At 42.8% G+C, this 16,755-nt stretch overlaps 1 protein-coding gene across 1 annotated transcript; it reads left to right on the top strand.

Annotated features, from left to right (window-relative positions):
- Positions 1-4,006: 4,006 nt before the first annotated feature.
- Positions 4,007-5,358, top strand: LOC146706348 (G2/M phase-specific E3 ubiquitin-protein ligase-like). The gene is made up of 4 exons (XM_085465255.1): positions 4,007-4,155; positions 4,309-4,481; positions 4,636-4,850; positions 4,949-5,358. The coding sequence occupies exons 1-4, from the start codon at positions 4,012-4,014 to the stop codon at positions 5,182-5,184; spliced, it is 768 nt and encodes a 255-aa protein (XP_085321381.1). The 5' UTR covers positions 4,007-4,011; the 3' UTR covers positions 5,185-5,358.
- Positions 5,359-16,755: the final 11,397 nt, after the last annotated feature.

Below are 16,755 nucleotides of genomic sequence, written 5' to 3' on the forward strand. Positions count from 1 at the left end.
ACATGTTTATGGCTTTATCTTATAGAACTCAATATCCCCGTGCTGGGCAAACAGGTTTTGCAGCCGTTTGAGCTAAGATTTTAAAATTATTCACATAATGAAAACCTATACTTTGTTTCAGGCGAGTTTCCCATTCAAATGCATGTAACAGTGAGAAACGCATTGTCTTGGCGAAATAAAGCGTTTTTGAACAACTTCATATAAATCGCTGTAACTTTTGATAGAAGACTCAGACAAACATGTTTATGGCTTTATCTTATAGAACTCAATATCCCCGTGCTGGGCAAACAGGTTTTGCAGCCGTTTGAGCTAAGATTTTAAAATTATTCACATAATGAAAACCTATACTTTGTTTCAGGCGAGTTTCCCATTCAAATGCATGTAACAGTGAGAAACGCATTGTCTTGGCGAAATAAAGCGTTTTTGAACAACTTCATATAAATCGCTGTAACTTTTGATAGAAGACTCAGACAAACATGTTTATGGCTTTATCTTATAGAACTCAATATCCCCGTGCTGGGCAAACAGGTTTTGCAGCCGTTTGAGCTAAGATTTTAAAATTATTCACATAATGAAAACCTATACTTTGTTTCAGGCGAGTTTCCCATTCAAATGCATGTAACAGTGAGAAACGCATTGTCTTGGCGAAATAAAGCGTTTTTGAACAACTTCATATAAATCGCTGTAACTTTTGATAGAAGACTCAGACAAACATGTTTATGGCTTTATCTTATAGAACTCAATATCCCCGTGCTGGGCAAACAGGTTTTGCAGCCGTTTGAGCTAAGATTTTAAAATTATTCACATAATGAAAACCTATACTTTGTTTCAGGCGAGTTTCCCATTCAAATGCATGTAACAGTGAGAAACGCATTGTCTTGGCGAAATAAAGCGTTTTTGAACAACTTCATATAAATCGCTGTAACTTTTGATAGAAGACTCAGACAAACATGTTTATGGCTTTATCTTATAGAACTCAATATCCCCGTGCTGGGCAAACAGAACAGGTTTTTCAGCCGTTTGAGCTAAGATTTTAAAATTATTCACATAATGAAAACCTATACTTTGTCTCGGGTGAGTTTCCCATTCAAATGCATGTAACAGTGAGAAACACACTGTCTTGGCGAAAGAAAGCGTTTTTGAACAACTTCATATAAATCGCTGTAACTTTTGATAGAAGACTCAGACAAACATGTTTATGGCTTTATCTTATAGAACTCAATATCCCCGTGCTGGGCAAACAGGTTTTGCAGCCGTTTGAGCTAAGATTTTAAAATTATTCACATAATGAAAACCTATACTTTGTTTCAGGCGAGTTTCCCATTCAAATGCATGTAACAGTGAGAAACGCATTGTCTTGGCGAAATAAAGCGTTTTTGAACAACTTCATATAAATCGCTGTAACTTTTGATAGAAGACTCAGACAAACATGTTTATGGCTTTATCTTATAGAACTCAATATCCCCGTGCTGGGCAAACAGGTTTTGCAGCCGTTTGAGCTAAGATTTTAAAATTATTCACATAATGAAAACCTATACTTTGTTTCAGGCGAGTTTCCCATTCAAATGCATGTAACAGTGAGAAACGCATTGTCTTGGCGAAATAAAGCGTTTTTGAACAACTTCATATAAATCGCTGTAACTTTTGATAGAAGACTCAGACAAACATGTTTATGGCTTTATCTTATAGAACTCAAGGTCCCCGTGCTGGGCAAACAGAACAGGTTTTTCAGCCGTTTGAGCTAAGATTTTAAAATTATTCACATAATGAAAACCTATACTTTGTTTCAGGCAAGTTTCCCATTCAAATGCATGTAACAGTGAGAAACGCATTGTCTTGGCGAAATAAAGCGTTTTTGAACAACTTCATATAAATCGCTGTAACTTTTGATAGAAGACTCAGACAAACATGTTTATGGCTTTATCTTATAGAACTCAATATCCCTGTGCTTGGCAAACAGAACAGGTTTTGCAGCCGTTTGAGCTAAGATTTTAAAATTATTCACATAATGAAAACCTATACTTTGTTTCAGGCAAGTTTCCCATTCAAATGCATGTAACAGTGAGAAACGCATTGTCTTGGCGAAATAAAGCGTTTTTGAACAACTTCATATAAATCGCTGTAACTTTTGATGGAAGACTCAGACACACATGTTTATGGCTTTATCTTATAGAACTCAATGTCCCCGTGCTGGGCAAACAAAACAGGTTTTGCAGCCGTTTGAGCTAAGATTTTAAAATTATTCACATAATGAAAACCTATACTTTGTTTCAGGCGAGTTTCCCATTCAAATGCATGTAACAGTGAGAAACGCATTGTCTTGGCGAAATAAAGCGTTTTTGAACAACTTCATATAAATCGCTGTAACTGTTGATGGAAGACTCAGACACGCATGTTTATGGCTTTATCTTATAGAACTCAATGTCCCCGTGCTGGGCAAACAAAACAGGTTTTGCAGCCGTTTGAGCTAAGATTTTAAAATTATTCACATAATGAAAACCTATACTTTGTTTCAGGCGAGTTTCCCATTCAAATGCATGTAACAGTGAGAAACGCATTGTCTTGGCGAAATAAAGCGTTTTTGAACAACTTCATATAAATCGCTGTAACTTTTGATAGAAGACTCAGACAAACATGTTTATGGCTTTATCTTATAGAACTCAATATCCCCGTGCTGGGCAAACAGGTTTTGCAGCCGTTTGAGCTAAGATTTTAAAATTATTCACATAATGAAAACCTATACTTTGTTTCAGGCGAGTTTCCCATTCAAATGCATGTAACAGTGAGAAACGCATTGTCTTGGGGATATAAAGCGTTTTTGAACAACTTCATATAAATCGCTGTAACTTTTGATAGAAGACTCAGACAAACATGTTTATGGCTTTATCTTATAGAACTCAATATCCCCGTGCTGGGCAAACAGGTTTTGCAGCCGTTTGAGCTAAGGTTTTAAAATTATTCACATAATGAAAACCTATACTTTGTTTCAGGCGAGTTTCCCATTCAAATGCATGTAACAGTGAGAAACGCATTGTCTTGGCGAAATAAAGCGTTTTTGAACAACTTCATATAAATCGCTGTAACTTTTGATGGAAGACTCAGACACACATGTTTATGGCTTTATCTTATAGAACTCAATGTCCCCGTGCTGGGCAAACAGGTTTTGCAGCCGTTTGAGCTAAGATTTTAAAATTATTCACATAATGAAAACCTATACTTTGTTTCAGGCGAGTTTCCCATTCAAATGCATGTAACAGTGAGAAACGCATTGTCTTGGCGAAATAAAGCGTTTTTGAACAACTTCATATAAATCGCTGTAACTTTTGATAGAAGACTCAGACAAACATGTTTATGGCTTTATCTTATAGAACTCAATATCCCCGTGCTGGGCAAACAGAACAGGTTTTTCAGCCGTTTGAGCTAAGATTTTAAAATTATTCACATAATGAAAACCTATACTTTGTTTCAGGCAAGTTTCCCATTCAAATGCATGTAACAGTGAGAAACGCATTGTCTTGGCGAAATAAAGCGTTTTTGTACAACTTCATATAAATCGCTGTAACTTTTGATAGAAGACTCAGACAAACATGTTTATGGCTTTATCTTATAGAACTCAATATCCCCGTGCTGGGCAAACAGGTTTTGCAGCCGTTTGAGCTAAGATTTTAAAATTATTCACATAATGAAAACCTATACTTTGTTTCAGGCGAGTTTCCCATTCAAATGCATGTAACAGTGAGAAACGCATTGTCTTGGCGAAATAAAGCGTTTTTGAACAACTTCATATAAATCGCTGTAACTTTTGATGGAAGACTCAGACACACATGTTTATGGCTTTATCCAATTTCTTGGATTATTTCAAAACAGCATTAGTCTGTCTATCTGATCGATCTATCTGACATCGATCGGATCTGATCGATCGGTAGAGAGAGGTGTGTGTGTGAGAGAGTTTATCATTTACTGTATTCATTCACAGCTGTAAGGCAGGATGAATACTACCTAGCAGGAAAGATGATAGCCGTGTCAGTTGTGCATGGTGGTCCAGGGCCCCATTTCCTGTCAGAAGAGCTGGTACATTATCTTGCAGGCCAGACTTCAGTAAAAGCAACAGTTGCCTCAGTCACAGATGACGACATAGGGAAAGCTTTACAAGAGGTGAGGACAGCGCAGGATTTGAATGCAGATAGAACTACAGCTTCTTCATCTGTATGACATTAAAAAATTCTTTCTTTGTGTAGGGAAAAAACAGGAATGAAAATCAGACACGTAAGCTTACATTGTGTATGTCCATTTTTATGGGTTTTTCAGATCGACAGTGCTGGTTCAGTGGATGTCCTGCGTGACTGTGTCATAAAACACAGTACTATGCTACAGGTGGCTGGTTGTCTAAGGCATGTTTCCACAGTTGAGGAAAAGAAAGACATTGTGTCTGACTATCTCCGGTGGTATATAATTGCTCGAAACTCATCTGTAATTGACAGGTGAGACAGGTGAATTATTGTTATGACAGTGTTGTTCATAATTTCCGACTGAAATATTTTACATTCTCCAAGGTTTCCAAAGTTCACAGTTTGTCCATAGTTTGTGCATGTACTATGAACTGGTAAATGACACAAAGTTCTCCTCATTCTTTAGATTTAAAGAGGGTCTTTCAGCACTTAATTTCCTGAGTGCGCTCCAGCAACACCCTACTTTGCTTTCCCCGGTCCTGTGTCACATGGAAAAGAAACTCACAGCCCTTGAACTTGAGAGACTTTTCAAACCTGACTTCAGCCCATCTGGAAGTAACAGGAGACGTCTGGAAAGTCAAACTGTGGGCTACTGGTCAGACTATCTGCTGGACTGTGAAGGTTTATACCAGTATTTCTTTTAGTACTCATTACAAGACAATGTGTTGAATTCACATATACATATATAATTTTTTAATTTTTTTTTTAATTTTTTGCAGAATCACAAACTGCTGTGTCGGTGGGCGATGTTCTGATGTTTGCAACTGGGCTAACATCACTGCCACCTTCTGGATTAGATCCACTACCAAGCCTACAGTTCCTGGATGACTCTTTATTCCCGATGGCAAATACATGCTTAAACTTATTGAAACTACCAATGATAACTTCATATTCCTTGTTTAAATCCAACATGGATTTTGGAATTCAAAACTCCCCAGGATTTGGATGTTTCTAGAATGTCTGGCCTTGTAGTTCAAACCTGCTGTTGATTTATTCCTCAAGTTTTTAAGTCAAATTTTTTTTAAAATATGTTATGAATAGGAGAAGGTGGGACATACTGGCGGTACAGCACAAATCCATTATAGTTTACCAGGTTTATTGTAGTTTTATTAGATAACCCAGTTACTTACAGCTGCTTCTCCTTGGCATTACATTGTAAATTCTGTAGGTTTTTTGCTACGGGACTTATCCAGAAATCTGTTATGTATTTGAGCATGTTTTTTTTATTCTAAAATGTAGGTACATCTGTTCAAAGGAGATTTAAAATGCAATCGCTAGACTTGATTTGTTCAAAGTTTTGACAGTGCTACTAAAAGTAAAGGCATTTAAAGGTGTACTGTGTTCTACTCTTAAAAGTTGTAATAAACACACAATACAGTGCAAGATGTGATTTTGATTTGATTTATTATTTATATAAATGTTCAGGACTGTATCTCAACTTCCATCAGCTAAACAAGGACCAGAATTATCAAGACATTCAGTAAGAATATGCTTTTACAAACACAAACTTAAACTTTTGGCGTCTTCAGCCAACTCATGTAGCCTAGTTCAAAAAAGCAGCATATGCTATAGGTTTTGGTGAAAACAACAAAAAGCCAGGTTTTTGTTTTTTTTAGAAATTTGCAATTTCTATTAACTTCATGTAAAGTTCAGTGGCAGACTCCCAGCAGACAGGCTTTTGAAAATGATTTTGCTCCATTACAAAATTCAGATACTCCTGTATGTTTGAGTCCCCACATACAACTACTGACAGCCTAGACTCAGGAAAAGCGTCCAGTTCAGATTGTTGAATCAGGAATCCACAGTCTCTGGAGCCGTATCTGTGATCAATGGAAGACAATTGCATTAATATAGGTTTACACATAAAGTAATTATTTGATCATTATTATCCGTTACCTGTGGGGTAGGTAGTACAGTTCATTTGGCACACCTCCTGGACATGAAGCTGTTCTTGAGGGACGAATCCGATGAGTGTTCCACAGCTTCACACATTCATCAAGATCCTTCTGAACAATGACAGTGAAGCAAAATCTCAAAAGGCACTGATGCTCGTGACTTCCATTGAAGTGTCCAGCATCTCGAAGATCCGCAAACAGCTCCAACCAAAACTGAGCCCTAAAAAAATTGTTTAGAGATAGTTTAGTTTGTTTACATGGCATCGTTTCACAACACGTCATCGCATGGCACTTTACAGTTCATTTTAACTGAATCATATATAGACTCCAGTCAGTTTAAATGTTTTCTATCGAAAGGGATTGCATACAGGCAAAACTCTAAAACATTTCAGTAATGTGCAAAAGTTAATTTATTTTAGGAATTCTAATTAAATGTGAAATTAGCGATACTGAGTCATTACATACAAAGTGAGGTATTTCAAGTATTTCTTACAATGTTAATGATTAAGACGTAGAACTTATGAAAAACCCAAATTCAATGTCTCTAACAATTTGTATGTTCTATTTGTTTGGGTCATTTTTGCATAAATTACTGCCTCCATGCAGCGTGGTATGGATGCTATCAGTCTGTGGATCTGTTGAGGTGTTATGGAAGACCAGGATGCTTCAGTAGCAGCCTTGAGGTCTTAGCCACTACACTATGTTACACCCCTTTCATCCACACTTACATTAGACAAAACTTTCTATTAATGTGCTTTGATAGTCTCTGTGAACATTCAAATTCTTTTAAGGTGTTCTTTATGGAGGGTGTCAATTATGTTTTTTTTCCCACAGCTGTCAGGACAGCAGTCATGTCCATCCTGTGAGTCCTCCTGAATTAGAAAGACCATTTAGAGGCTCAGGAACCCTTTGCAGATGATTTGAATTAATTAGCTCATAGTAGAGTGGCACTTTAAGTCTAAAATATTTAACCTTTTCACAATATTATGGTTTTGAAGTTGGGTTTTTCTTAAGTTCCAAAGCATAATCATCATAATTACTAAATGGGCTAAAAATGTATAGTTTGGCATACAATGAGTATTTAATATCGGTTTTACTTTTTAATGTGAATTACTGAAATAATAATAATAATAATAATAACAACAGTAATAATAATAATGGATTGCATTTATATAGCGCTTTTCGAGGCCCTCAAAGCGCTTTACAATTCCACTGTTCATTCACTCTCACATTCACACACTGGTGGAGGCAGCTACAGTTGTAGCCACAGCTGCCCTGGGGCAGACTGACAATAAATCAACTTTTGCACGACATTCAAATTTGTTACGCCTTTAAATATCAGGCAAAATTAAATGTTATATTTACCTTCCTTTTCGATATATTGACCACCAGGACTCAATTCGCTGGTTATTCGTTGATGAACCAAACATGTGACTGGACTCTCCGCTGAAGTGGTCATCATGATGGTGACGTAGTGCGCACTGAACTGCAGCCATAATGCCATTTTCTGTCCCACAGTCAGTTCTCAGTCTCATCGGTACAACACCAAGGCTCCCAACACATGACAAGCTATAACCACTGGGTTATTATTGGTTGGTCCACATTCTAGCCACAAAACCTTGCGTGAAAATCCATCAATGCACCCTGAAATGGCCAAACCGAATGGTTTGAGCTTGTCATAACCATCAGCATGCCACATGTAGTTGGGTCCCAGCGAATGATAGGTTCTCCTAATGAATCTTCTGCGTGTTCTCATCTGGCATCCATGAGGATTAAGCTCCCGGAGTATTTTCATCACATCATCCCTCTTCACTTTAAGATGATGCTTTTGTTTAAGTACCAGCCACATTGTTCGATACCCAAACAATCGCCCAGGTCCTTGAAGCTCCGCTCTGATTGCGTTAATGATCGTTGTTCTGGAGTGAAAATATTTTCTTCGGTAAAGTCCAGCATTATTAAGTTTGCTTTTAAGACTCCTTAAACTTATCTTTACACCATGCAAACTTAACATCATGTCCACGATAACACTATATGAGTGACCTTCGTTGAAATATTTAATGCAGTACTGTAGGGTGTCTGATCCTTCAGCCTGGTATGTGTCCCGCAAAAGCTCCAGAGACCGTCCACAGGAAGCACAAAAAGGGGTGAAGAGGCTGAAGCTAACAAAACAGGCAAAACATTTTCCGGTTCTCTGTGTAGTGCAGCAAGCACCGTCAGGGTGATAAGGAAGCGCTGTGAGGCGTGAGTTTCTCAACGTTTGTTGACATCCCGAATCACTTTTCTGAGCTACAAATATGGAGTAAGCCTAATCGTTGTGCCACTTCCGGTATTTCAGACAATCCCTTTCCATCAAGGATTTTTAATTTGTTGTGGATTTTTAATTTGTTGCGGTTTTTTAATTTGTTGTGGATTTTTGATTTGTTGCGGTTTTTTAATTTGTTGTGGATTTTTGATTTGTTGCGGGTTTTTTAATTTGTTGTGGATTTTTAATTTGTTGCGGTTTTTTAATTTGTTGTGGATTTTTAATTTGTTGTGGATTTTTAATTTGTTGCGGTTTTTTAATTTGTTGTGGATTTTTAATTTGTTGCAATTTTTAAATTTGTTGTGGATTTTTAATTTGTTGTGGATTTTTAATTTGTTGCGGTTTTTTAATTTGTTGCGGTTTTTTAATTTGTTGTGGATTTTTAATTTGTTGCTGTTTTTTAATTTGTTGTGGATTTTTAATTTGTTGTGGATTTTTAATTTGTTGCGGTTTTTTAATTTGTTGCGGTTTTTTAATTTGTTGTGGATTTTTAATTTGTTGCGGTTTTTTAATTTGTTGTGGATTTTTAATTTGTTGTGGATTTTTAATTTGTTGCGGATTTTAAATTTGTTGCCGTTTTTTAATTTGTTGCGCTTTGCACTTCCCAGCCACCGTATCAGACTGCTCACGGACCCCGAATCCCTGGAACTGGGTCCGTAACAAGTGCGTTTCTGACGATTACATGCATTTGAATGGAGTTCTCGCCAGACACAAAGTAGTTTTCATTTTGTGAATAACTTGAAAATCTTAGCTCAAACAGCTGCAAAACCTGTTTGCCCAGCACGGGGATATTGAATTCTATAAGATAAAGCCATGAATATGTATTTCTGAGTCTTCTATCAACAGTTACAGCTGTCTTTATGAAGACCATGAAACACGCTTTATTTCACCACGTTAGTGCGTTTCTGACTATTACATGCATTTGAATGGAGTTCTCGCCCGACACAAAGTATAGGTTTTCATTATGTGAATAACTTGAAAATCTTAGCTCACACAGCTGCAAAACCTGTTTGCCCAGCACGGGGATATTGAATTCTATAAGATAAAGCCATGAATATGTATTTCTGAGTCTTCTATCAAAAGTTACAGCTATTTATATGAAGTTGTACAAAAACGCTTTCTTTCGCCAAGACAGTGCTTTTCTGACGATTACATGCATTTGAATGGGGAACTCGCCCGAAACAAAGTATAGGTTTTCATTATGTGAATAACTTTAACATCTTAGCTCCCACAGCTGCAAAACCTGTTTGCCCAGCACAGGGAAATTGAATTCTATAAGATGAAGCCATAAACAAAACATGTGTGTCTTAGTCGTCTATCAAAAATTACACCGATTTATATGAAGTTGTACAACAACGTTCTTTCGTCAAGACAGTGCGTTTCTGACGATTACATGCATTTGAATGGGGAACTCGCCCGAAACAAAGTATAGGTTTTCATTATGTGAATAACTTTAACATCTTAGCTCAAACAGCTGCAAAACCTTTTTGCCCAGACTTTATCTTGGAATCTGCAAGATAAAGCCATAAATATGTGTGTCTGAGTCGTCTATCAAAAGTAACAGCTATTTATATGAAGTTGTACAAAAACGCTTTCTTTCGTCAAGACAGTGCGTTTCTGACTATTACATGTATTTGAATGGGGAACTCGCCTGAAACAAAGTATAGGTTTTCATTATGTGAATAACTTGGAAATCTTAGCTCAAACAGCTGCAAAGCCTGTTTGCCCAGCACGGGGATATTGAATTCTATAAGATAAAGCCATAAACATGTGTGTCTGAATCTTCTATCAAAAGTTAAAGCGAATTATATGAAGTTGTACAAAAACGCTTTATTTCGCCAACACAGTTCGTTTCTGACTATTACATTCATTCGAATGGGGAACTCGCCCGAAACAAAGGCTGGCTGGCTGATACCATCTTCATTTCACCAGGGCCTGCGTTGCTGGCTCATGCCATCCACATTTCAAGAGGGCTTGTGTTCATGGCTGATGCGATCCAACACACAAACGGGACTGTGCTACTGGCTGAGGACATTCACATTTCACCAAGACCTGTGGTCATGGCTGACGCCAACTACATTTCACCAGGACCTGTGGTCATGGCTGATGCCATCCAAATTATACCAGGGCCAGTGCTCCCTGTGATGCCATCTTCACCACACCAGGGCCTGCGTTGCTGGCTGAGGCCATCCACATTGCACCAGGGCCACTGCTCACTGTGAGGCCATATTCAACACACAAGGGCGTGTGCTGCTGGCTGATACCATCCTCATTTCACCAGGGTCTGCGTTGCTGACTCATGCCATCCACATTACACCAGGTCCAGTGCTCCCTGTGAAGCCATACTCACAACAACAGGGACTGCGTTCCTGGCTGAGGCCATCCTCGTTTCACCAGGGCCTGCGTTGCTGTCTGATGCGATCCACAATACACAAGGGCCTGTGCTACTGGCTAAGGCCATTCACATTACACCAGGGTATTGGTGGTGTTGACCAATACCATCCATATTTCACCAGGGCCAGTGTTGTTGGCTGAGGCCATCCACATTACACCAGGGACAGGGCTTCCTGTGAGGCCATCTTCACCACACCAGGGCCACTGCTGCTCGTTGATGCCATCCACATTTCACCAGGGCCACTGTTTTTGGCAGAGGCCATCCACATTACATCAGGGCCTGTGATGCCGGCTTCTACCATCTACATTACACCAGGGACAGTGCTTCCTGTGAGGCCATCTTCACCCCACCAGGGCCTCTGCTGCTCGTTGATGTGCCTGTGGTGCTGACCGATATCATGCACATTTCACGAGGGCCAGTGGTGTTGGCTAAGGTCATTCACATTACACCAGGGCCTTTGCTACTGGCTTAAGACATTTACATTACACCAGGGTGTGGTCATGGCTGAGGCCAACTACTTATCACCAGGGCCTGTATTGGTGGCTGATCCCATCCACAATATACAAAGGCCTGTGCTACTGGCTGATGCCATCCACATTACACCAGGGCCAGTGCTCCCTGTGAGGCCATCTTCACCACACCAGGGCCTTTGTTGCTGGCTGAGGCCATCCACATTACACTTGGGCCTGTGCTACTGGGTGAGGCCAACTACATTTCCCCAGGGCTTGTGTTGCTGGCTGACGACATCCACAATACCCAAGGGCATGTGATACTGGCTGATGCCATCCACATTACACCAGGGGCAGTGGTGTTGGCTACGGCCATTCACATTACACCAGGGCCTGTGGTGCTGACCAATACCATCCATATTTCACCAGGGACAGTGTTGTTAGATGAGGCCATCCACATTTCACAAGGGCCTGCATTGCTGGCTCATGCCATCCACATAACAACAGGGCCTGTGCTACTGGCTGAGGCCAACAACATTTCACCAGGGCCAGTGTTGTTGGATGAGGCCATCCACATTACACCACTGCCAGTGCTTCCATTGAGGCCATCATCAACACACCAGGGCCTCTGGTGCTGGATGAGGTCATCCACATTAAACCAGGGCCTGTGCTACTTGTTAATACCATCCACATTTCACCAGGGCCATCCAACAGTGGTGTTGGTCGAGGTCTTTCACATTACACCAGGTCCTGTGGTTCTGGCCAATACCATCCACATTTCACCAGGGCGAGTGTTGTTGGATGAGGCCATCCACATTACACCACGGACAGTGAGGCCATCTTCACCACACCAGGGCCTTTGCTGTGGGCTGAGGCCATCCACATTACACCAGGGCTTGTGATGCCGGCTTCTACTATCCACATTACACCAGGGACAGTGCTTCCTGTGAGGCCATCTTTACCCAACCAGGGCCTCTGGTGCTCGTTGATGCCATCCACATTATACCTGGGCCTTTGATGCCGGCTTCTACCGGTATCACAGGCTGGTAGAAGCCTGGTGTAATGTATCCTGGTCTAATGTGGATAAGTTACACCAGGGACAGTGCTTCCCTTGAGGCAATCTTCACGCCACCAGGGCCTCTCCTTCTCGTTGATGCCAACGACATTAAACCTGGGCGTGTGGTGCTGGATATCATGCACATTTCACCAGGGCCAGTGGTGTTGGCAAAGGCGATTCACACTACATAAGGGTGTGTGATGCTGACCAATACCATCCCTATTTCACCAAGGACAGTGTTGTTAGATGAGGCAGTCAACATTACAACAGGGCCTTTTCTACTGGCTGAGACCAACTACATTTCACCAGTGCCTGTCTTGGTGGCTGATCCCATCCACAATATACAAAGGCCTGTGCTACTGGCTGATCCCATCCACATTACACCTGGGCCAGTGCTCCCTGTGAGACCATATTCACCACACCAGGGCCTGTGCTGCTGGGTTAATACCATTCTCCTTTCACCAGGGCCTGCGTTGCTGGCTGAGGCCAACTACATTTGACCAGGGACTGTGCTACTCGTTGATTGCATCCACATTACACCCGGGCCTGTTTTGCTGTCCGAAACCATCCACATTTCTCCAGGGCCACTGTTGTTGGATGAGGCCATCCACATTACACCACGAAAAGTGCTTCCTGTGAGGCCATCATCACCACACCAGGGCCTGTGGTGCTGGATGAGGCTATCCACATTACAGCAGGGCCTGTGGTGCTGGCCAATACCATCCACATTTCTCCAGGGCCAGTGTTGTTGGCTGAGGCCATCCACATTACTCCACTGCCAGTGCTTCCTTTGATTCATTCATCACCACACCAGGGCCTGTGGTGCTGGCCAATACCATCCACATTTCACCAGATCAAGTGGTGTTGGCTATTGCCTTTTACATTACACCAGGGTGTGTGCTACTCGTTGATACCATCCACATTTCACCAGGGCCAGTGTTGTTGGCTGAGGCCATCCACATAACACCAGGGACAGTGCTTCCTGTGAGGCCGTCTTCACCACACCAGGGCCAGTACTGTTGGCTGAGGCCATCCACATTACACCAGGGCCTTTGGTGCTGGCCAATACCATCCACATTTCACCAGGGCACCTGTTGTTGGCTGAGGCCATACACTTTACACCAGGGACAGTGCTACTGGCTGATGCCATCCACAATACACAAGGGCCTTTGCTACGGGCTGAGGACATTCACTTTACACCAGGGACAGTGCTTCCTGTGAGGCCATCTTCACCACACCAGGGCCTGTCCTGATGAGGACTTTGGCTTCAATAAAACCTTGGCAAATCCTTTTCAATTTCGGGTTGGCTCGCCATCCAGTTAACTGGAACTGTGGAATCACTGCTCCTCGATGGGGCTTGCTTCAGACTGGGTCCGTCTGTCGAGTCATCCTTTTACCAGATAACAAAAAAACCTGACCGTTGACAGGGTGAAACTCTGAACAACCAAAAACAACTGCAGCAGACTTGCTTTTAACTCCTAGCGATTCGACTTCGGGAACATTAGTTTCTCTGGCACATGGCATTATATGAACAGGAACGAAATGGCAACACAGGAAATCATGTGATCAAGGTCAACAGCAAGGGTCACTGGGAGCTCATTGCTGATTGGCCAAGTTAAATGACAACAGATAATCTTGGAGAACCATTTCATGCACATTTCACCAGATCAAGTGGTGTTGGCTATGGCCTTTCACATTACACCAGGGTGTGTGGTGCTGACCAATACCTTCCATATTTCACCAGGGACAGTGTTGTTAGATGAGGCCATCCACATTACAACAGGGCCTGTGATACTGGCTGAGGACATTTACATTTCACCAGGGCCTGTGGTCATGGCTGAGGCCAACCACATTTCACCAGGGCCTGTGTTGGTGGCTGATCCCATCCACAATATACAAAGGACTGTGCTACTGCCTTATGCCATCCACATTACACCAGGGGCAGTGCTCCCTGTGAGGCCATATTCACCACACCAGGGCCTGTGATGCTGGCTGATACCATCCACAATTTACCAGGGCCTGCGTTGCTGGGTCATGCCATCCACATTACACCAGGGCCTGTGCTACTGGCTGAGACCAACTACATTTCACCAGGGCCTGTGCTACTCGTTGATGCCATCCACATTACACCAGGGCCTGTGGTGCTGGCCATATATCATCCACATTTCACCAGGGCCACTGTTGTTGGCTGAAGCCAAACACATTGCACCAGGGACAGTGCTTCCTGTGAGGCCATCTTCACCACACCAGGGCCTGTTGTGCTGGCCAATACCATCCACATTTCACCAGGGCCTGTGCTACTCGTTGATACCATCCACATTTCACCAGGGTTTGTGTTGCTGGCTGATGCGATCCACAATACACAAGGGCCTGTGCTACTGGGTGAAGATATTCACATTAGACCAGGGCCAGTGGTGCTGGCCAATACCATCCACATTTCATCAGGACCACTGTTGCTGGCTGAGGTCATACACTTTACATCACGGATAGTGCTTCCTGTGAGGCCGTCTTCACCACACCAGGGCCTGTGGTGCTGGATTATACCATCCACATTTCTCCAGGGCCAGTGTTGTTGGCTGAGGCCATCCACATTACTCCACTGCCAGTGCTTCCTGTGAGGCCATCTTCACCACACCAGGGCCTGTGCTACTTGCTGATTCCATCCACATTACACCTGGGCCTTTGGTGCTGACCAATATCATGCACAATTCACCAGGGCCAGTGGTGTTGGCTAAGGCTATTCACATTTCACCACGGTGTGTGGTGATGACCAATACCATCCACATTTCACCAGGGCCAGTGTTGTTGGCTGATGCCATCCACATTACACCAGGGACAGTGCTTCCTGTGATTCCATCATCACCACACCATGGCCTGTGCTGCTGGCCATTACCATCCACATTTCTCCAGGGCCACTGTTGTTGGCTGAGGCCATACACTTTACACCAGGTACATTGCTTCCTGTGAGGCCATCTTCACCACACCAGGGCCTGTACTGTTGGATGAGACCATCCATATTACACCAGGGCCTGTGGTGCTGGCCATTACCATCCACATTACACCAGGGCCACTGTTCTTAGCTGAGGCTATACACATTACACCAGGGACAGTGCTTCCCTTGAGGCCATCTTCACCCAATCAGGGCCTCTGCTGCTCGTTGATGCCATCCACATTACACCTGGGCCTGTGGTGCTGAACAATATCATTCACATTTCACCAGATCAACTGGTGTTGGCTATAGCCATTCACATTACACCAGGGTGTGTGGTGCTGACCAATACCATCCATATTTCACCAGGGCCTTTGGTGCTCGATCAGGCCATCCACATTACACCAGGTCCTGTGGTGCTGGCCAATACCATCCACATATCACCAGGGCCACTCTTGTTGGCTGAGGCCATACATTTTACACCAGGGACAGTGCTTCCTGTGAGGCCATCTTCACCACACCAGGGCCTGTACTGATGGATGAGGACATCCACATTACACCAGGGACAGTTCTTCCTGTGAGGCCATCATCACTACACCAGGGCCTGTGCAACTTGCTGATACCATCCACATTACACCTTGGCCTGTGGTGCTGACCAATATCATGCACAATTCACCAGGGCCAGTGGTGTTGGCTAAGGCTATTCACATTACACCAGGGTGTATGGTGCTGACCAATACCATCCACATTTCACCACAGTTTGTGTTGCTGTCTGATGCGATCCACAATACACAAAGGCCTGTGCTACTGGCTGAAGACATTCACATTACACCAGGGCCTGTGGTGCTGGCCAATACCATCCACATTTCACCAGGGCCAGTGGTGTTGGCTGAGGACATTCACATTACACCTGGGCTTCTGGTGCTGAACAATATCATGCACATTTCACCAGATCAAGTGGTGTTGGCTATGGCCATTCACATTACACCAGGGTGTGTGGTGCTGACCAATACCATCCATATTTCACCAGGGACAGTGTTGTTAGATCAGGCCATCCACATTACAACAGGGCCTGTGATACTGTCTGAGGACATTTACATTTACATTTACCAGGGCCTGTGGTCATGGCTGAGGCCAACTACATTTCACCAGGGCCTGTGTTGGTGGCTGATCCCATCCACAATATACAAAGGCCTGTGCTACTGGCTGATGCCATCCACATTACATCAGGGCCAGTGCTCCCTGTGAGGCCATCTTTACCACACCAGGGCCTGCGTTTCTGGCTGATGTGATCCACAATTCACAAGGGGCTGTGCTACTGGCTAAGGCCATTCAAATTAAACCAGGGTGTGTGGTGCTGACCAATACAATCGAAATTTCACCAGGGCCACTGGTGTTGGCTGAGGCCTTACACATAACACCAGGGACAGTGCTTTTGGCTGAGGCCATCATCACTACATCAGGGCGTGTGGTGCTGGATGAGGCCATCCACATTACAC

The sequence above is a fragment of the Copadichromis virginalis genome, linkage group LG7 (genome assembly GCF_057382275.1).
Source record: "Copadichromis virginalis isolate Kocher_CV1m ecotype Utaka linkage group LG7, C_Virginalis_male_GT1.1, whole genome shotgun sequence".
NCBI classification, from domain to species: Eukaryota; Metazoa; Chordata; class Actinopteri; order Cichliformes; family Cichlidae; genus Copadichromis; species Copadichromis virginalis.